This window comes from Magnolia sinica, chromosome 5 (assembly GCF_029962835.1).
Source record: "Magnolia sinica isolate HGM2019 chromosome 5, MsV1, whole genome shotgun sequence".
Lineage (NCBI taxonomy): Eukaryota > Viridiplantae > Streptophyta > Magnoliopsida > Magnoliales > Magnoliaceae > Magnolia > Magnolia sinica.
The window spans coordinates 111,587,164-111,610,436 of record NC_080577.1 but is presented as its reverse complement, the minus strand read 5'-3'; the positions used below and the strand labels follow the sequence as shown (position 1 = coordinate 111,610,436).

Genomic DNA, 23,273 nt, shown 5'->3' with positions numbered 1-23,273 from the left:
CTTCACATGATGGATGGCCCACATCAAAGCGTGACCCCTCTGGACAGTCCACATCAAGTCGGCCCCACTTAATGGACGGTCCACATCCAATGTCTCACATGATGGATGACCCATATCCAAACTGGGCCACGTGATGGATGATCCACATAGAAGGGCTGCCCCACACGATGAATGGTGGATATCAAAAGTGGGCCCTGCATGATGGACAATCCACGTCGAAGGTAGGACCCACACTATGGACACATCAAATGTGGACTCCATGTGATGGGTAGTGGATGTTGAGGGGCCCCGCCCTTGTATGATGGACGGCCCACTATGAAGGTTTGACTTACACAATGGATGGCCCACATCAAAGGTGGGCTTCATATGATGGTTGATCCACATCTAATTTATGACATAATGGAAGGCCCAAATGTATTAAAATATGTAGATTGTAGTCATCTATTCTTTTGCCATTTGGGGCATAGTTCATCTATGGTAAGATCCACCAAAACAACCATTTGGATTGCTCTAATAGTTATGATAGAGTTGTTGTAATCTTTAAACATGACGTCAACTACCCCCTAAAAAAGCCCTTATTATTTAAATGTTTTGCTAAACGTGCTTATTTTAAATAAGAGCTTTTTTGGACTTGAAAAAGTGATTAAAACAAGAGTTAGAACAAAAAGAGCTTATTGGAGTAGCTCTTATTGAACTAGAGTAGAGATGCCAAACAAGCCCTTAGTTTCAAGGTGGATTCCTTTTTATATCTATTTATCTGCTTGCATGTTGCATGTCTTCAGCCGCTTTGTGTCTCTCATTTGGCGATCTACTGATTTTATCAAGCTAAAATTATCTATGTTGTGACTGGAAAGCCTTTCATCTAAAATTTAATGCCAATCATTATTTTAGTGAATGACTTTGTGTATTTATTTACTTCATGTTTTCCAGGTTGAGTTCCTAGTAAGGGTGGCAATGGGCCGGGTGGCCCACTTGACCCAACTAGCCCGACCTGGCTTTGCGTTGGGCTTACGCCTTGCATGCATGGCTCAATCAATTTTCCGGTCAGGCTTGGGCTCAAGTCATTTTAGCCTGACTTGACTTTATATGTACATGTGTTATATCTTACAAATATGGCACTCCAATTCTCAGTTAGGCGATCCATCCGCCTTGACTGTAGGCCATAGGTTTCATTCCTCTAAAATGTCTATTTCTTTCTGCATGTGTGGCCCACTTGATCAATAGATAGATTATGAAGATTCAAGTGGGAAATAGGGGTTGATTAATTTCAGCTTGGGTTTAACCAATTTTTTTGGGCTTGGGCCTTGGGTCTTAAGTGCCAGTTTGGGCCTAGGCTTAGCCTGATCCGGCCCAAACCTGGCCCGTTGCCTCCCCTATGACGCAGGACGTGAATTTAAATATGATATGCAAGATTGCAGGCTTGGATCACACCAATTCAGAAACAATCACACAAATTCCACATCCCACATGAAAATTCAAACATTCAATTAAAGGGGAATCTATGCGGGTCCAAGCCGACACAGGCTAGGACTGGACCAATAAAATTATAAGTCAAACAATGTCAAAGGGAAATAAAATCAACTACTCATGCATAAAAATCAGTCCCTAATCTAAGGGATTCCCTAATTTCAATTCAAGGAACCCTAAGGTGATAAAAATGGGCAAATCAATTAGGGATCATGTAATATAGGGTTAGAATTCATAATAAAAAACGGCTATGAGAGGATAAAAGAGGATAAAAACCTGAGCCAAAAGATGATCCCGCGTGTGGACAGCAATAATGGCCCAGATGGACATGCGTGTAATCCCGGCCGTACGTGTGTGGGGCCCACTATTCAGAAAAAGGCCACCTTGGCCCTGGTCGGCCAGGGATGGACTCCAAAACCTCCAAATCTCAGCTCGATCCGATGTACGGTTTGTGCGTGGTGCTCCACCGAAGTTTCAGCTTGCCTACGGGCCGAAATCTGGAAACCTGCTTCAATGAAGAAATATGATGCAACAAAAGGGCAAATTCAAAGTACGGATGGTGGGGGAAGATGGAAAAAAAGATGATGGAAGATGGAGGTGAATTGGGATCGATGTGGCTTCGCACCACGGTAGTTAGCCCTTCGAAAAGGGAGGGCTTCGCACCCACTTTTGAATTCTTCCACAACTCACGAAGAGAGCAGAAAAATAAAGCAGGAATTTTTTTATTAACTTCAATGAATGAAAAGAACTACAAGGGGTGCCTATTTATAGGGATAACCCTATACCCAAAAACTCGCACCCTGTGCGACACCTATTACTTGGCGTTGAAGTAAACTAAAATAAAAACCAAACAAGAAAATCTAAAGCGTTCATGATGTTCTAAATAATAACAATAAGCACAACCTAAAATATAAAACCAATCCGACAAGTGGGCCACGATCATGAGATCCCATGGTGGGCTTTTCTTGACTATCGGGCCACTTTTCTGAACCAAAACTTGTCTTCTAGCTAGGCGACCCTCCCTGGACGTCGTCATCAAGCCAGATCGATGGTGGGGTCCTCCTTCTGCTTACGTAAGTGCGTAGGGGTGGTGGTGTGCCGGCGTGCGTGTGCACGATGTCCTCATCACCTTAGTTCCGGTGCAACTTCTCTATATCTCTCATTTTGGTGATCTACTATTTATATGAAGCCAATTTTTATTGTTGCTATAGTTGCAACCTTTCGTCTGTCATTAAATGCCAATCAATATACCATTGAGTTCTGCCCTCCTCCTCCCCCCGTGAATGAGAAACTTTCTCATTCATGCTTCCTTCTATCCTTAAAATCATAGTTAATAAATTCAATCTGATGGAAGCAACTGGTTGTTGCTGCCTTTATTTGACCTGAACATGTGATTGGTTGCAATATTTGCATTCATGCGTGATAGTGGTAATGTAATTGACAACTGTTTACTGATGAATCAGGACTATGCACAGTTTCATTCCTTACAATATGTTGTTTTCGCATTGTCTGTGCAAAGGGAGCATTTATATATTGACCCCACCTTACTCTTAACTTTATGTGGTTTCTTTATTCTTCTCCCTTTTCCTGCATAAATTGCTTTTGTCAAGGATTTTTCTTACTTCAAAATAATATGCCAATGTTTGGTGGGGTGTAGTCTGTTGGCTTTGTCGATGTCTTGTTCTGTAGTGGGCTTATTGTTAATCTGTTTCCAGTCCATGTGGGAGACGTTGTCTCCTTTGAGATGCTTTTATTTTGTTCACTTGCTCACACCTGAACCACATCTTCTAAGAGAATAGGCAGTTGCAATGGAATGACAGTCAGAAAGTGGATAGATTTGCTTGAATATGCTAATTTAGATGGCTTGAATCTGGCAGAATAGTTGAGAGGCCTTTAAAAATAAAATAAAATAAAAATTTCTGAAGCTAGGTATTGCAGGGCATGTGATGACCTAACCCTAGATGCATGTATAATCAGGTTAAAGAATATTCAAATAAATACACCAATTAACTAACTGTTTCCAATCAAAGGGATTAGGTAAATCTCAACACAAAGATGAGGTATTTCCGTCAGGATCATGCCCCTTAGCATAAGATCACGTAAACAGTAAAAATGGAGGGCCTTGGGATATGAGGATATCCCAGATCTAGCATAAGTTAGTCCACAATTAAGCTTGGATCTGATTCTACTGACTATCCATCCCTCTTTTCCGTTCGAACTAGAAAGGAGATATCTAGAGAGGAACAAAAGGGGTGAAGGATGAGGGGTTCGAGATGAAGAAAGTATAGGTCCTTTTGTCGTCAAAAGAAAATGAGGATGATTCTTACCTTTTCCTGCACCTCGAAGATCTTAGAAAGAGGGAAACCTGAAATGGGGGTAGAATCCTCAACACCCAAGGGCCAATCTTGAAACCTTAATTTATTAAATAAAGAGGAAGAAAAGAGACGAATTTCTATTCATTCAATAATAATGAAAATAAGGTTTCTCACAACATATATATAAGCTATGGAAAAAGTAGCTCCTGAAAACAAGAAAATTAGAAAAAAATAAGAAAAGTGAAGAAAGTGCAATAAAGCCCCTGAAATAAAGAAAAGAACAAAAAAAAAAGAAGGCCGAAAACTAAAACACCCGTGTGGTAGGGTGTGAAATCCGACCCATGGATCTATGGTCAGGGTGCGGTCATGTCGCTCCTGCACTCGTAGCGCATCAAAAAATGGGTCTGATGGATCCAACGTCTATCCACATCAACTCCTCCGTTCTGGTAATCTGTCGGCAACGCCTCCTCCTCTGGTACACTCTAAATGGTGCACCATTGATGTCCGCATCACTGGGATAGCATTTTGATTTAGTTCATCCTTCATCTACTTCTACCAAACTTTGCAATTGTTTGATGTGTTTTTTTACTCAAACTTCAACGGGATGGCAGTCAAGACTCAAGAAGTTGACCTTAGAAACTGCTTCACTCATCACACTAGCCACTTCTTTTTCTATTTAGAGGTAATTGCATCGAAACAGCCAGAATGTGCATATGGATCGGAAAGAATGCAAGGCCAGCAGGCTTTCTTGATTGCTAGAGATAGGAAGCAGTCCCCAGATATATAGACTCTCTCCCCAAAACCTGCCTGCTTTTGAAGGTGATCATTAAACTATGCCTAGCTTCCTCTTGATCACATGGTGCTGATGAGACTGCTGCTTGGTGGTAGTTTGTGAATCTCCTATTGAAGAAACTAAACCACGTGATAGTACACATTGGATCGTTCTAGTGTGCATTTCTTATTCCAGTTGGAAGAACCGTGCCCTTTATCTATTCACTAGCAACTGTTTTAACAGTGATCAGAAGCTTTGAATGTCTGTGGCTTTCTAATAGGTGGAAACTGATTACAAACATTGCTCACGTGTCAGCAAACAGGTGTCAATGTGAGGGCATTTCTGTTTGAGAAACCATAGAGATGGTTAGTTGAGCTGACTAATAAGTAAAAAGGTCTTATAATAGCATTTGGCTCAATGAACCTAAAGCTCCAATATTCAGAGAGTAGATTGGCTTGTAAGAACAAGAAACGGTTAGATGTTTTGTTGTAAAAAAGCTTAAAGTTATAGATCCTGCATTCATCTATGCTGCATATAATGCGAGCAACTTTTGGACATTTTGCTCTGCAAATTAGTTTCATAGGGCGGAAAACTTTTAATATTAAAAGAAATGGGACAACAAAAATGAAGTCAGGGGTATTTTGGGAACTGAAAAATGTGGCTATTGTCAGGTGTACGGTTCAAATGTCACTTGCAAAAAGCCTGCAAAGGCTTAGATTTTGCCTGCATCTTTTCTATTCTTGAATGTGAGTAGCCTGCTCAAACTTCTCTATGCATATAGCCTGCACAGAGCATAGTAGTAGGGAGATTGTGCAACAAAGGCTCTGTGGGGCCCATTGTGGTGTCTATGTGATATTCACACTTGTACTGTTGTACTGGCTCACGTTGGGACGTTAGTGGGCCACAACATAGGAAGACAGTGGAGATGGGGCATCCACATCATTGAAACCATCAAAACCCTTCTCTCTCTGTTGTAGGAAAATATTTGTAATTGTGTGTGTGTGTGTGTGTTATCCATGTATTCTTGTGTAGCATTATATGGCTCTCAAGTTAGTATTTGTGTGTGTGTGGGTGTGCATGCATGCACGGTGTGTGCATGTACTAACACACAACACTTCTCTTGTTGCCATAAATTTCTCTTCCTTCTCTTTTCGTCTCTCTCTCCCCCCCATCTCTCCATCTCATCACTTTCTACTTGGTGTCAGAGTAGGTGTATGGACATCATCACAATCTACGATTGTGGGGCTCACATCATCCAGTCATACGGGTGACAACAACACGGTACAACTAGGTAGTCCTTTGAAGTAGAAAAGTATGAGATTTGTAAGGTAATGATTTTAGAAGAATCTTGGTGATTTTACTGCAATTTTTTTATTAGTTTTTTGTGATGTTTAAGCGAGAAGAGAGAAGTCAGGAAAAATTTAGATTTCTGTTTTCTTGTTGTGCTGCTTTTCTGAGGGAATTTTGGGCAAATTTGTCACACGAATTGGGTGTGGTTGATCATTAGCAATCACCAAAACAAGAATCCTAAAATTTCATCAAGATATGGGGGGCGCTATGATGTTTTTCTATGAGCAATGAGTGCCATATGACCCTTGTTTTGTTTTTTGCTGAAATTTCCTTGTGTCTTTATGTTCTAATGTTGTGATGCTGTGAAATGAGATGTTGATTCATGTTGAGGATTGGTAATTGTGTAGTTAGTGTTCTCCTTTCGTGCTTAGAGATGGTATGCACACAAACTGTTTGATGTAATGCTTGACCCAACTTGACACGGAGGTTTTTTAGAAGCAATGGAGCCTTCTTTCTATGGTCATCCTTTTTTCCTTTATTAGACCTCTATTATCATTTGTGGGCTTAGTTCACTCACATACTGTGCAATGTTGCACGTGTGTCTTCACTTGCCATTGTGGGAGTAATACCCCTCTCAACCATTGTGAATCTTGTATATTCACTTGTTCTGCAATGCTGCACGTATCTTTAAGAGGATTTTGAATGTGAATGGTAGTTTGGTGGCTTGATGGTTGCCGAGTTTGGTTATGGCCTTATCTTTGAAGAGGAGACTCAATGGACGACAAAAGCTCAGTTTGCATTTTACTGACAAGCAACAATTGAAGATCTTGCATACCACCATGTTGTGTTTCAGGGAGAGTGGTGGCCCATGTTGATCCTCATCATCTTCTTCGTATGTGTTCCAAGTAGGGCATGATCAATATCCACGCTCCAACTTGAGGGGTGTGCAGGAAAATATATGTAATTGTGTGTGTGTTATCCATATACTCCTGTGGAGTATTATATGTTTATCTTAAGTCAGTATATATATGTCATGTGTGTTAGTCTTTTGAACTAACAACACTTCTCTTGTTGCCCTAAATTTCTCTCTCTCTCTCTCTCTCTGTCCATCTCATCACTTTTTACTCGTGTGGCCCTCTCTTTTGCTACAACGTCTCCCATTTTTTGTCCCACCTTTCCGATATCTCCTACTGTTTCCTATCCCATCCTCTCTCTATACGTGCGTTGCACATGCCAGTTCCCGTAATTGCCATAAAAGACATGAAAGTGTGAGACAATAACCTCAGTGAGACAGAGGGTGATAGGAAATCCCAAGATAGATGCCACCAGCACATATGCAGCAATACATTAATCAGACATGATACATATGGCCCAGAACTAATGTGAGATCTTTTGCTAGAAACTGCAGCCACAACATCACATTTCTTCTCAATAATTTAATTTTAGTATCCCTATCTGAATCTGAAGCAAAGTTTCAAAACCTGGCCCTTTTTTTTCCTCCCCTTTTTTTTTTTTTTTTTTTTTTTTTTTGAGGGTTAGCTTGTTAGTACACACCCATGTCAGTACACACACTCCATGTTAGCCACCCCCACTAGGGATCGATACCAAGACCTCAAGTGTTGAAACGAGGTATCTCCACTCTGTCTGTCAGTTGAGAAAAACCTGGCTGATAATATCTCTAGAAAAAGTGCAAGGAGCACATACAATATGTAAGTTATAGTCATACATATGAAGCACATTTGTTGTAATTTGCAACATTACTAGCTGTCTGCTTTACTTCTGACTTTTCTGATCTTCGGCTGAATGCTTGTCTTGTATAAGACTATTCCCTGATCATGGTCTGAATTGTAATTTTGACTTTTCGATTGAGCTTTGGGTGAAACTGTGTGTGTGCGCACGTGTTTTTAATTTTTAATTTTTAATTTTTTTGCCTATTCATTCTGAGTTCATTTCATCAGCTATCACTTCTGAATTATTTCATCAGCTACCAGATGGAAGGGTTATTAAAGTTGGCACTGAGCGGTTCCAGGCTCCCGAGGCTCTTTTCACACCAGTAAGTTTGCTTCTTTCTTCTGGTTTTCCCTGCACTAATAAATAGCTGGGATCATCATGCTTTTTTCATACTACTTTTATACTGGTTTGGAAATTTGATAACAATCTTCACCTGATTATTTGTACTACCTAGCTAGTTCTTCATCCTATCTACATTTAAATCAGCAACTGAGGGATGTGGGTGGAGGCTGTAATAAAAGAGTTGGGGCCCAGTTGGATGCACCCCCCGAGGGGGTATTTGAGGCCTAAATGCCCTTTTGATCCAAACAGCAGTTATGATGTGTATTTGGATGCCCTTTGCAAACCCTTCTCATCTCCCGCTTGACAAAATATGCGCTAAAACGCTTACTCGGCAAAACCAATCCGCCAAGTCAACCAAAAAAACAGGATTGAAATTCCTGTTTTTAGAAAGCCCTTTATAAGGAAGTGCATTCAAATGGGCCCTTGATGACCCTGGTTTAACTAAGGATATGGTCCTTGATAGAGTGGAGTGGCACAACAAGATTAATGTAGCAGGCCCCAGTCAGTTGGGATAAGCCGACAAGGCTTAGATGATGCTGATGAACTACGTTTAGACTGTATGAATCCTTTAGTTTGGTTATGAGGTGAAGATTAAGGACTTTAGAGTCTTACTCCATTTAGTTCGGTTAGTAATGTTTATATAGTCATTGCAAAAGTGTTGCATATTCGGATCCAGTCGGTTACGTGGAACAGGGAATCATTGACTACATGCTCCTTGGAAGGGGCTTTGGTGATAGATGGAATAGATATAAGGAACTTATTGTGAATATTGAAATGAGACATTTGATCTTGATTAATGGTTTCTTTCCAAGTCATAAAGTAAGACCAAGGGATCCATTATAAGCTTATTACAAAGGCACAAGATTGCAAGCTTGCTGGTGGCTTAGAAGTGAGAGATCTAGATGTTTCAATCTTTCAGCTCCATTTTGTCAATGGAATGCTCTTGTTTTGTGATGCATCATTTGATCAAGTTTGGATCCTTCTCTGTGTCCTTAGGTGTCTTTAAGCAGTGCCAGGTCTAAGGGTGAGATTGTGAAAGCCTAAAGTTATGAAGTTGTGAACAGATTGAAGCTTTATGGAAGACCATGCAGGAGGGATGGTAGTGATACAGGTAGACAGTGACGATACCTGGGAAGACAACTAAGCAGCATCTGTAAACATTACCCAATCCTGACATGGGTAGGTAGTGACAACTGGCAAATAAGTAACTCTACCTAGCTCTTCAAGTCTCGTAATAGGTATGAGCACAATCTGAATCCCTTGTTTGGCATCACATGCTATAGACCTCAAGCAATGCATGTGTAACTATAAACTTATTGTCCCTAACGAGCTTGTGTAGCATTGCATGCTAGAGACTTTGACTGTTTGCACACTTCCTTTCTGGATTGTGGATAATAGTTTAGCAAACCATAGTGTTGGGCATGAGGCATGTGAGTGGTGTTTGGTGAACATGCATATGAGACTCCCTTCTTTTCCTTGCAACCGACCACTTGAGCATGTTGTTTCCACCTTTGGTCCGATGGTGGTACCCAAAAACTTTTGGTCTGATGGTGGTACATTTGTGTCCTCGGTGCAAACTTGGATGCTTGTGTTTTTTTTACCTGGTACGAGGGAACTCATATGACACTGCGTGTGTTCAAGCTTCGTGGGTCTTTTGCACCTTGCACTCTAGACATCAAGTGTTTGCAAACTTCCCTTTGTGTTAGCAAGTGGCTTGATCAAGGTGTATTGGCACATGAGTTTTGTTGATGATCATGCATTTATGGGTTCCCTGCTAGTATGAGCAGCCAACTACTCATTCATGACCTTTCATGTGTGGCTACTTCATGCTTAGTGGTTTGCTTTGCAACTGCCCCTCCATGACCAGATGACCCTACATTGCTTGCTCAGCCTTTTGGGCATGCACGTAGTGGGGATCAATACCAGGTCGGACCGTGTTAGCATGTGATTGGTGTCAATGTGAGCTTGTGCCATGGCTGGTTCCAAGAGCCTGGGTGAAAGAGGAAGGTTGATTTTGGCATCAGGTTGTAAGGCCTTTTCCAATCTACCATTTAAAAGGCAACCGTAAATTGCTGGTAGAAAGGCTAAGATGATGGTGGTGAGGATATACAGGAGGAATGGGCTGCAAGAATGAAACTTTGCACTTGTCTTTGCTTACACTTGGTGTCGGCACATTCGTGCTGATGAATTTGATACCTTGGTCTTTTTTTTTTTTTGGGGGGGGGGGGACTTTGTATCTAGGGATCTATTTAGTGTTTTTGTGTATCCATTGATATTTACTAGGATGGAGCTATGTTTAAATTTACATGGAGCCATTTCTACGAAGTTAAGATGTTTCAACGTTCTTTTTTGGGTTTTATGCAAGTGTTGGACTAGCATTACATTAGGTATCCCATGTTCTCATAAGTTGTTAATGCAAGTGTACAGAATTTAGGTGAATATTTGGTATTTACAATAAATTTATAGATCAATGCACTTTCTTACTGGAGTTTGAGCAAAAGTAGGAAACCATATAATGAGGGAGGTCAAACATTAGCGGTGATTGACTGACGGAGGGAAGGAAGTTTGGCCTTTATCAAGGAGTTTCTAAAATTAGAGATATTTGTTTTTGCGCTTTTAGCCATGTATAGGGAGAGGTTAATGATTTGGTTGAATTTCTTGCTAAAAGCTTAGAAGTGGTGTGTCAAGAGTCACACTTTGTGTTGGTACCATGATGCCACCTCTTCATATATAACTTTGTTTTCTTTGTTTCCGATAAAGTTTCTTAATTTAATAAGAAATAGGTTTCTTTATTTATTTATTGAAATAAAGAGGAAGCCATGGGTCCTTACTCATGCCTCGGTGGTAGACTCACAAGAGTTTCAACATGAGGTAATGTGTTCGAGTATCCATTGTGGTGAAATCCCACTGTGGTGTGACTGCATGGGTGTGTGTGGGGTGTGCATGCTTGTGTAAAAAAAAAAAAAAAGAAAAAAAAAAGAGGAAGAAGCCCTTCCAGAAATTAGTGGCACATAAGATAGGGTCTGGAAATAGTTTTCGTCCACCAATTGACAGGACTTGGTTATACCTTCAGTAGCTGTGCCAATGCCCTAAGCACAAGGGAGAAAGATTTTTTTTTCCTCAGATCATTTTACTTATTATTATTATTATTATTTTTTAAAACCTGAAAATTCCTCACCAATGCTAGTTTTCCAAAAACATACTTTCACTTCCATATTTACCAAAACATGCCCCCGAACCTACTAATTAGTGTAAAATGACATATTTACCCTTATTTTGAAAGGAGATAAAATCTAAGACGGATGATAAAGAAATAAAGAGTCCTATTGGCACGAATGCGTGTACAATAAGGCTCGTGTACATGCCACACATGTGCCAACATCGCATGGTGATCTAATCCATCCATTGGGTTAGTTTGCTCTTGTAGATGTGAACCCAAAAAGAAAATCTAATTCAATTAGCATGTAAGCTCCAATATTGAAAACATGTGAATGGGTTGGAGAAAAACTCCATCCAGGTCTTTGTGGCCATTGAAAACTTCTTGGGGGCCACAAACGTTTTGGATCGAGCTTATATTTGTGTTTTCCCTTCATCCAAGTCTGTGTGATCTTATGAAGATGTTGGATGGCATAATACATCATGGTGGTTCCTAGGAAGGTTTTCAACGATGGTGTTCAATCCCCACTGTTTTCTATGGTGCGGTCCACTTGAGCTTTGGATCTGCATCATTTTTAGGCTCATGCCCTAAAATGAACTAGAAAAATGGATGGATGGCGTGGAGAAAATACATACATCACGTGGGCCCCACAGAGCTTGGGCCATGTCGTACCACATGGATATCCTTGTGGTGGGTGCCACATGCAATCGGCATAGCTTGGCAAGACTCCCTTTTCAAAATGAGAAAAACTTTGATACTTTGGAAAAGTGTGATGGATGACATGCAAGCACTTTGAAATTGCAAACACAACGCACAAGTGATCAAACTAAATTGTCCAAATTATGGTACTCAGTGTAGATGGATCATGAATCCAAAATTGTGGTCATTCCATCATCTAAGTAGCAGATTTGTGAACATTTATTGGACGGTTAAATGAAAAATATCCAAAGGTTCTGTTTCCATAAACAAGCATCCACGGATAAGAGGCTATGATTGTTCAACCAATCTGTCATATTGTGATTGTGACTTGGCTATAGAGGGCTCAATCTAGTCAATTTTATTTGAATTAATGTGTCACGTGTACAAAATTTATGAGTTGCTTGCGTATCAATTGTCATATGCAGCCTGAGTATCATAAAACCCCTCTTTAGAATTTTTATTGTTGACCATTGCTAAGCTCACACACATGCCATAAAGTTCATGTACATGCCACACACATGCCAACATGGCACCATAGGTCCGAGGTCCAATCCATAAATCAAAACGGTACCATTATATTGATGCCCTGGCTCACGAATCTGGTTGATCCACTTGCCAGGTGGGCTACAGTTTGCAAAACAAATGTACGGCCTGAAATACTTGGATGAGGTTTTTCCCATCCATGTGTTCCAATATTGAGGCCCGCATGCTGATGGAACCAGATTTTCTTTTTGGGAAAATGTGTAAAAGGTCGGACTAACCTGATGGATGGATTAGGTTTCTTACATGTGTCATGCAGGCACATGTGTGGCGTGTACCTGAGCTTTAGTGTACATGCTCTTAGTTTTTTTTTTTTAATAAACCAGGGTTCTTCCACTTTCCATCTCAATTTTCAAAATAAGGGCAGATAGGTCATTTGACCCTCATTAGTAGGTTTGGAAGTATGTTTCGCAGTTTTGGTACATATGAAAGCTGGAAGCATTTTTTTCCCGGAAAACCGACAATTGTGAGGAATTTTCCAGTAAAAATCTTGTTTTTTAATGGTTGATATCATTTGGCTTTTGTTAATCCCTCTTGTAGAGAAAAACCAGATCTGTGTAATTTAACTTTTTTCCCCTTTTGCTTTTCCTCTACCCTTTGGATTATAAATCTTCTTCTTCTTTGTGTGAGTATTCTTCATGCAACGGTGGTTTGCATTGTGCACCTACTGCATCAGCATATGATCTGGCAACAGATTGAATGGAAATCAACAATGTGAAAAAGACTATATCTGCCATCAGGCGCCATATTACTCTAATGTCTACGTGTTCTGTGAGTGGTTGAAACATAGGATGTCTGCTAGTTCTACGGTGGCGATTTTAGTCCACTAGACATTCACATGCATACGAATGGAGTGTTGTTATTTTGTGGATGCCCCTGGAAAAATAGACACTCTGCAACAATACTTGATAGTTAGATGAGCAGGCCTCTTGAAGAGGTCTAAGATATATGCATAAAAAACTGATTTGAAGCTACTGTGCCATGCAACATTCATGCTATTTTCATACTTGCTAAATTTCTGTTTTTCTTGATTAATGTGCAGGCACAATACTACTTGATTAAATTTCTGTATATCTTGATTATGTGCATGCACAATACTGCTTGCTTAAATTTCTGTATATCTTGATTATGTGCACGCACAGTGCTGCTTGCAAGAATTTCTGAAGATAAAAGCAGTTTCTGAAAATAAATCAAGCTGCAACATCCATAAAGCTGCCAATCATCGAAACATCTTTTGTGATTTTGTGAGAATTTTAAGGCCATGCTATCATGTGATAGTGAGCTTTTTGTGGTGTTGGATGTTTTAAAGGTCATTGAAAGCTTGATAGATGCCATCTTTGATGCAGGAACTCATAGATGTTGAAGGCGATGGCATGGCTGACATGGTATTTCGCTGCATTCAGGAAATGGATATCGACAACCGGATGATGGTAGTATTAATAATGTTTGTGAATTATAATATATCTCCAACTTGCTGTAATCTTTAGTCAAAATTTCAACTGGATGACCCTCTTGATTGGATCATGTTTGCACATCCATAATTCTGCGCGTATTGTAAGTTGATTTCTGGTCGTCGGTTGAGAGTGAATTTGGGTATTAAGAATTGAGCTCAAAAGGTAACGGACAAAACCTAGCCGCTTGCCGTATTATGCTCGCTTGAAATAAGGCGTTGTTTTGATGGAATTTCTCAGTGAGTGGGCTCTGGAATTGAGTTTCCCCGCTTACCAAACAGAACGCGATTTTGGAACTAAAGTAGGCATCGTGTAAATAGTGCAAACAAGGGATTTGGCATCACATCCAAATGGGATTAATATTTTTCTTTGAATAGCTTGAAACTAAAATAGCATTCCAAATACTGTCTTGTTTCCACTAATTTTTGAACCTTTAGACTCTTGAGCTTTCCTACAAACATCCAATCTGTGTTCATAACCTCTGGTCATGTGTGTGTGAAATACTCAGCTGCGCACCAGTTCTCCCAAGAACTTGTGAGCACTTTTTGATACATGATGCGTGTGCAAAATCTGAACTGTCCACGTGATGCAGCACCCCATGAAACCCTCCAGGGCCCAACTTTCAGCCTGATCCAAAACTGTGGTGGGCCATGGAAAAAGGAAACAATTACCTCCCCACCACGGAAAAAGGAAACAATTACCTCCCTTGATTTGCTATCTATTTGCTATCTCTTTGCTATGGCCCACTAGAGTTTTGGATCAGGCATAAGCTCCGACTTCATGTCCATACACCTCCTTTGTGTCTTACACTTACTACACACTTGGTCTCCATCGGTCTATCAGAATACCACCTATATATATATATATATATGTGTGTATATATATATATATATATATATATATATATATATATATATAATATAAATATATATATATATATATTATTTAATGGGTCATGTAAACTCATGAGAGATATTCTTGTGGATTTGGGTCTCCATCAGGGGTTGGCATAAAGCCCATACCTTTTTTGCATTTGTTAACCAAAACATATATATATATATATATATATATATATATATATATATATATATATATATATATATATATATATATATATATATATATATAGTTTTGGTTAACAAATGCAAAAAAGGTATGGGCTTTATGCCAACCCCTGATGGAGACCCAAATCCACAAGAATATCTCTCATGAGTTTACATGACCCATTAAATAATTACACACATAACGAGATACTGTTCATTTGCATAACTAGTAGTCTGCTGCAATTAAATATTCAGTAGTTTGGTACATGGGTACATAGCATCATTGAGTTTGTGCACCTTATGAACTTCACATCATGGGCATGATGTAACTGTATGTAGTTCAATTTGTAAAAAGGCTAGGAGAACCAAATCATCTTGGGCTTGAGGGTTTTACATTCCCTCATCTCTAGTCACTTACCCTGAAACTGGCCATATACCTTCTAGGATGAAAATGGTATCTACCTTCTAGGTAGCGCTTACCACTCTTGGTCTTAGGCAGCTGCATACGGTCTACTGGTCACCTATGATGTGGGTAGTTGCCAACATGACCACAGGAAGGTAGGTTTTTACTAGGTGTCAGACACCTCCAATGGTGCCTAAACAATTGCTCATTCACCTAATTGGATGACTTGTGCTCTTTGTGGATGACCATCTGATGTTATGATCTGAATTACGTTTTATTAGTTTCTGTTTGGTATGGATGTCCTATGAATCTTATGATAACCAGGAATAAGTAATTATCTATTCTAACTTTAACAAAAAGTAATTGCCTATTCCTCATTTGGATTGTATCTGGCAATCATTCAAATTTTGGTTTTGTTTTGATGTTTCATAGTACCGTTGATCATGGGAGTCTATTGCACAAATTTCTCATGCTTAACTTAATTTCTTATTGCAGCTCTACCAGCATATTGTTCTAAGCGGAGGGAGTACTATGTATCCCGGATTGCCAAGTCGGTAATATTCTAGGGACTCTTTCTTTTCAGCAATTTAACCAATGATCAGGATTCAGGAGTTATTACTTCCTCATTTGTGAAATCTAGTTAGCATGAGCCAGGTTCTCTTTTATTTTATTTTTTTGGGTTTTGGTGTTTTTATTTTTTTTAAAGGCTACAACACCATCAACGATCAGGCTGCATATTTCCAATTTCTTATGTTTCTTGTACTCTTTTTGCATTGTTTTGTAACATAGGGACTTAGGGGCTGTTACTTTGTAGTTTGTGAATTTTAATTGGTCGGCTTTTGTTTCATATAGACATTGAATTGGATCAGCTAGTCTTCTCAGCTTTGTCAATGTAGCAGTTAATAGATCCATTTAATTCATTTTGACAGTTTGGAGAAAGAAATACTTGACCGCTATCTTGATGTTGTCTTGAAGGGGAATAAGGATGGGCTGAAGGTAGCAATCTCTCTCTCTCTCTCTCTCTTTTAGCTCACTTTTTTTTTTTTAACATCTTTTCCTGATAGAACATTTTTTTACCAGTCCTGAGTGAGCAGGTCTTTCCCATTTCTGTCCAATAGAGATTTTCTAAACCAGATGCAACCCTGCACCAGGCGTGGCCACTTGGCATATGCGTGGGACATCCAGGTTGTGTATCAGATGGATCCCAATGAGTAGATGATTTGGCCCAAAATCAGGTGGCCTACTCATCAGGCGAGCTACATGTTTATGTTTAATGTGTACTGCTGGCAAATTTTTGAAGCGTCATTGGTTTTGCTCGTGTGGCCCATCTGATGAGTTGATTGGCCTTAGTTTTGGGCAAAGTCACCTATATTCTGGGGTCCACCTTATACATGGTTACTTCGGGTGTTCATACACCTTCCACATCAGCAAATCCTGCTGCTTGCAGAGGTTGTTTTGGGCTCTAGCAAAACTGCTATCCAAAATTTGCACATGCTTGCTTTTGAAAATTGTGCACTTGGCGGCTGAAGCCAGTCTTCATGTCCCTTCTTGCCGCCTCAATCCAACTTTTAGTTCTCCATGACATCCTCTTTTGTAGCCCTTCAACCATAGTCAAGTTTCATCCTGGATTTGGACTTCTTAGTTACTTTTTATTGGTGCATTAACCCATAAGAAGAGATATATGAAAAAATGTGTCTTTGAAGAGGTTTGCTGGCCCCACATTCATCCCTCCACATGCATCACTTGTTTCATATGAGCACATGTGCCAACCTAGCATGTATGTATGACATTTTAGCCGCCGAGCATCAGGTGAGATCTACCATGTAGATCGTCTCATCAAAAGATCAGGCTGGCCAACTATTAGATAGGCCACACATGCATTTCAAGTTTTTTCTACAGTCCATTGTTCTTGTACACACAGGACCTACCTAATAGTTGACCTGCCTGAATTCTTCGCCAGATGATCAACACAGTGGGTCCCCCCTGATAAATGCTTAGATTTCCTATGAATATGCTAGGTTGGCACATGCGTTCACACGTAGAGGTGTGTGTGAGGCTAGCAGTTCACTTCATTGAACTCAGTTTTGTTAAGACGAACTTTGCTACGAGTTAGCTAATACACATGCGACTACATATGCTTGCGTGCCACAGGTGAAATATCCAAGCCATCCATTAGAAAGGGTACCACTGTAGATTCCTGTCCCAAGAATCAGGTCAGTCCACTAATCAGGTGGGCCACAATTAACTCAAGAGATGTATGATTGTGAGATAATCAGCCAAAGTTTCTAACTCACCAACTTATTTCGAATATCACAACACATCTACTGAATGGACCACCTTTATCTTTGGGCAGAAACATCGGCATGGTAAGGACCACCTGATGGATGGCTTGGATATTGCACCCATCTGCTACTTGGCATATGTGGCGGCATATACATTAGCTGACTTGTAAATGTGTGTGGGCATAGCAAAGCTCTCCTTAAGACATCCAAGGCCTCCCCTTGGTATCCAATGCTCCAGCATGGATGACCATCATGCCTTTTGGGGCCATGCTCTTGCCTTTTTAGGAAAATCCATGAACAATACCTTTGAATGTGTTACATGGGGTTCTTATAGACCATGTGGAAGCACAATTTACAGGCCCAAACAGCTCCAAGGCATTGCAATAGACCCACCACCACAACCATGCACTCAATGCACTCACACCAATGCTCTCAAGGTTTGCTAATCCCATGCATTCCAGAGTCCGCAGCTTACATGTGGATGCATGTGGAAAAAGGTTTCATGACACAAGCCGCTCAATAGGTGGGCCTCACTGCTGATGCGACCTCGTCTAAGAATCAGGTCGGTCCAACATCCCTAACCATTCAATTTGAGCATTGAATGTGGCATGCTGGTCAAGTTTTTTTTTTTTTTTTTTTTAAATTCCTGTGGGTAGGTCTAGGATTGTCCCAACAAACTGACTTCTAGACCAGCAGATCCGTGGTGGTGCCCATCTGATGAAAGGCTCAGAATCATGCACATGCTACCATGTGTAAGTCGGCATGCTAGTGATGCACATGTAGAATGTGCAGCTCCATTCTTCCCTAAGATCTAGTCTTCTACCTGTTTTGGAGTTTCCAATACATGCACAAAAAAGGATACTCTAATTCTCACGTTTGATTGTTTTATGAAGAACAGAAACTACGGTTGCGGATAGAGGACCCACCACGGAGAAAGCATATGGTCTACCTTGGCGGCGCAGTTCTTGCAGGAATAATGAAGGTAAGCTGTTGTATCCTTCTCTATCTTTACCCTATTTTGGCTTGAAAAAAAGATGAAGAAAGGAACGATTGTCAGCTCCAGAACTAGTCCTCCCCTTGTCACTGGCAAAAGGGGTGCGCTCCCGTGATTTATTCAAGACACCCAACCTGTCCATCAGATGCATGACCTCAAATTACTCTATATGTATGTACCCACAAATCAGCTTGATCCAAAACTCAGGTGGGCCACATCACAGAATAATTGAGAGTAGACTCCCACCATTGATTTGAATATGGGGCCCACAATGTAGTGTATATGAAATCCAGGCCATCCAGACCCTTCATCTGGCATGGATGAAGAGTCAGGCCAAAAACCAGGCTGTTTTCAACTCAGGCGGGCTGGTACAAATCAAGGGTGGACATTCCCTTCCATCTTGTTCCCTGTGCTGTGGCGCACCGGAGTGTTTGACTGGGCTGATTTCTGTTACCTGGTGATAACATGAACTCAAGCATCTAATGGATGGGTTGGATGTCCTGCATACATCAGGTGCCCCACATGTTCCCAGTACTACCATAACCTTATGGTGGCGCACTGGTACCACCGGGACACACCTCTTGGCAAAAAGCATGGGGCGCACCTGAGAAGTAGGGGTGCTACTTTAGCATAAAAGGGCAGTAATTGTAGCAGATTAATGGTGGTGATTTAAGGAGATTCACAGCTTGATTTTGACCCTAAACATGTGTAGGATGCACCGGAGTTCTGGATTAGCAGGCAAGATTATCAGGAAGAGGGAGTAGAGTGTTTAAGAAAGTGTGGCCAGGCATGATCATTCAAAATACAATGACCTGCAATGCAAGATTACCCTAATTGCCAAAATCATGAGCAAACTATATATGATTGGTTGGAGGCCATGGCAGGGAAAGATCCATGAATGAAAGGCCGTCGGAAACTGCAGGTGTGTCAAAGCTTGAAGTGTATACCTCTGCAAATGGTTGTTGTCTACCCATTTTAAACCGTTGGAAATCATGCAATGTTGTTGTCCAATATTATATTAGATGAAAACCCAAATGGTCATACGATGCTGAATGGGGTATTTATAGTCAAGGACGTGTTTGGTTGCGCCAAATATCATGATATTTGGTCCCAAAGTATAAGATGTAGAGGGAGAGGCTGCCATTTGATAACACTGAACCCCTTTGGCATTTTGCCAAATGTAGTTACAGATTTGCCCGACTATGGATTTTGCTCTCTTTTTTCTAGACCCACACCAGACATGCCAGTGCAGCACACGTGTAAGATCCAACCCATTCATCAAGCGTCCCCACTTCATGCCCTGGCAAAAAATGTCAGGTCAGTACACTCTTTGGTTGGGTTACTAAGAGGAGAGAGACTTTGATACTCGGGCATTGTGTGATATTGATGCGTAGCTGCTGAGAAATTGTACTCTATGGCATATAAGTAGCTCAAATTGAACCGTCCAAACTGTGGGACCCTATCTGGATATATAACAAACTGAAAAGTACACTGATTTCATTTTTTAACCTGCCTTTTTGGTGGATATTTACTTTGAAACCAAAAAGTAATCAGTGGTCCAAATTCCAAAAATCATATGTACAAATGTTCAATTATTCCGGATGCTGACCTATCTACAGAGGGCCCTCCAGTTTGGACTGTTTATCAACCATCACTCATAGCAGAGTATAAAAAAGAAAAGAAAAAAAAAAAAGAAAAAAACCCTTCTTAGTGTCTAGGCCCAACCTATGCGCAAGGATCCACATCCGAACTCTGGCCCACCGGGGAGGTAAGAACCCGGCCTTTTGTAGCTCTGGGCATTGTAAGAAATCTTCAGCCAAAAAATGCACAATAAGTCGTGCCGGGCTGGGCAATGTATCTCAGCCTTTCGATGAATTGAAGCTCAATCGCAAATATTTATATTGTTTGTTAGCTAGCTAATTTTCCATCATACATTGATGAGGTGATTGACCCACCAGATTAATGATTTCGATTTGTAATTAGCTATGGGATGGGGTACAAATGCTGAATGTCATATTCGTTCAGCCCTTGATCATGACTCATACAAATACCGTGCCCCATTGGCATTGAACCATTCATTTGTTTTCTACGTTTGTGGCCCACCTGTTGAAGCGGTGACCGTGACTTCGTTCGAAGGCATAGAATGGGATCACGTGATGTGGGTATAGGTTTTCATGCATGCATAAGCCTCCTCGTCGCGGTTCTAGACGCCCCATCATCAAGTACCAAGCACAACACACATCACAAAGTTGAATGTGGCACGTGACGGCTTTGGGATGTTCAATGAGTGGAGGTTTTCATGCATGCATAAGCCTCCTCGTCGCGGTTCTAGACGCCCCATCTTCAAGTACCAAGCACAAACACATCACAAAGTCGAATGTGGCACGTGACCGTCCAGGTGCATCTGGTCCTAAAATTCTGAATGGTCCATTTATTCAACGGCCGCATATGTACACAAAATGTAGAAAAAAATGGTCCCACACAACACAAAGCCCAACCTTTCCATCGAAGGGGCAATATTAAGGAGTTGATCTCACATTCCATCATGTAAGATCTCTCCAAATCCTACGACATCTCCTCCTCCTAACCTATAACATTCCTTTGTATATCTCAGACTATATGCAGTTGTTTTCCTCTTTGAAAGGAGGTGGTAAATATCCTATCACAACAATGAAGAGAAATCATTCACACGGAAATTCTCCCGGCTATCATATATATATAACTGTCCACTGTTCCATTTTCATGCATGTGTTATTAGTGGACCCACTGGTTTTTAGAGCACACATGCCGTGGTTAGTTTTTACGAAGGTGTCTGGGCTAGGCCTGGTAACATGCAGGCACGAGGATGGCTTAGGCCCCAAATTCGAAAAGGTCAGTCCAGGCTTGTCTGGTTGGTCTGTTCAAAATTTTCTTTTCATTGGCCTAGGCCTGGCCCATTTCCAGCCTTAGCTTGGGCGGTTGCCTCATGGACCCCATCCTCGAGTCTTGGTATGTAGAACTTATAAAATTTTAATTTCCAGCATGTGAGGTCAATCATTTTAAGGACCGGTGTAATCTTTCAATACACTAGAGTAAAGACCCCAATTGCATTTATCTTATTAACCATCTGTCATTCACAGGCCACAAATCAAAAGATCAAGATTGCATCATGAACTAGATTATTGGTGAATGGTCCACTCAAGCTAGGATGCAAACCGAACATGGACTAGTGAATATGATCTCACTTATTGTAACTGAAACTCGTGTATTAACCATAAAAAAATGTTGAAAAATACATTTTCACAAGTACAACAATGACCACTGAGTGAATTTCAAAGAAAACAATATTTGGTGTAGTTAAGCAGAAAGTCTACCAGAAGTCCAGGGCCTAACTGTCCAGATCACTCTTCGCTGTGACCCACCTGTGCAAATTTATATATAGCCTTTTTTTTTTTCACTATGTTTTGTAGTCCAAACCATATAGAACCCAAATTTCTCTTTCTTTGAAATTTTGGTGTTTCCATTTTTTTTCTTCACCATATTTTAAATAATCCCGACCGAATCAAACATGAACGTTTCCCATACAGTAATTTTGCTGTATGTCATTTTGCCAACTATGGAGTGGACCAAGACCTAATGGATCATCTGGAATGGTGATGTGGATTGTTAATCTTTTGAGTCACTTGCAAGTTGTATTTGCCAAGAGTGGGATCTATAAAGGATATGAAGTTAAAAAAGGAGGAGACTACATCCCTCAGGACGACCCATCTAGCAGAAGATTTAAACTGTTATGCAAGGGTAAACATCATAGTTACTTCTGCTAGTAAGGGATATTCTTTCCATTGGACTACAGTCTATTTTAGACCCAAAGAAGGCTATATTATGACAATTTTTTGCCGCTTTTATATATAGACTATACATGGGCATTACCCATGACTTCTAAAATAAATCAAGGTTTAAAAACTTAGACAAGACTGAAAACAATAGACTTACGATTTCCTAATTTGACTAAATCAAGCCAATGAGAAATGACAACTTAGTCAAATCAGTTAAAATTACCTAAAGAGCACTGGAGAAACAAATGAATCATGAAAATTTATGAGCTATAAAAATACTATAGACCTATATTGATTATGTTTTGAATGTATGTAGATAGGAAATTTAGATCAACATTGACCTATTATTGGTACATTTGAGTGAAATTGTTTATGTTCGAAATTTGAATGTTAACATAGTACAAGATCTAACTAAACTATCCAACTATATATGGACTTATTAAGATAAGTAAGTTGTAATTAAGCAATGAATTAAATTAGTTAATGTGCAGAAACTGGTAAATAATGAGTTTGCATACCTTAAGAATTGCAAACCAAAAGTATACGATCTTCAAACGTCGTCTCACAGCTTCTACATACAATACATACAATATGATAGCCCAAGGGTGAGAAAGGGTTAAGAACAATTACAAAAAATGCAATTTGAGTTTCAAACTTCGATATTCAAAGAATAATGGATTCTCTTTCCTTGAGACTTGAACTCCATAGATTTGCGAGTTCTTTAGAATCTTGAAAGAACTTTAAAGTGTGCAAATTTCTGACATGATTATACTTATGAGTAGTTATGAATCCTTGCCATGCAGCCATACTATCTTGTAAATTTTGGTAGTGGGCCAAAATTGTGCGTGTGGGGAGTGGGGACCCATCACCTATTTTTTGGAAAAAAAAAAGGAGCTGCTATGATAACTAGCTATTTTAAAACCCAATTAGGGCAGGCTTTTAAGTGTGTGTGTGTGTGTGTGTGTGTGTGTA

At 40.2% G+C, this 23,273-nt stretch overlaps 1 protein-coding gene across 4 annotated transcripts in view; it reads left to right on the top strand.

Moving 5' to 3' along the window:
* Window positions 1–19,689, top strand: part of LOC131246715 (actin-related protein 2) — a 38,103-nt gene extending 18,414 nt beyond the window's left edge. For 2 of the 4 annotated variants that reach the window (XM_058247066.1, XM_058247065.1), the window contains exons 10-15: window positions 7,829–7,897; window positions 13,660–13,743; window positions 15,706–15,764; window positions 16,140–16,206; window positions 18,391–18,474; window positions 19,199–19,689. In XM_058247066.1, the coding sequence (XP_058103049.1) occupies window positions 7,829–7,897; window positions 13,660–13,743; window positions 15,706–15,764; window positions 16,140–16,206; window positions 18,391–18,474; window positions 19,199–19,279 (444 nt within the window). In that variant the 3' untranslated portion in view covers window positions 19,280–19,689. Of the gene's footprint in view, window positions 1–7,828; window positions 7,898–13,659; window positions 13,744–15,705; window positions 15,765–16,139; window positions 16,207–17,361; window positions 17,419–17,953; window positions 18,014–18,390; window positions 18,475–19,198 lie in introns of those variants that run through there. The other 2 variants (XM_058247067.1, XM_058247068.1) reach the window with 2 other exon arrangements.
* The last annotated feature ends 3,584 nt before the right edge of the window (window positions 19,690–23,273 follow it).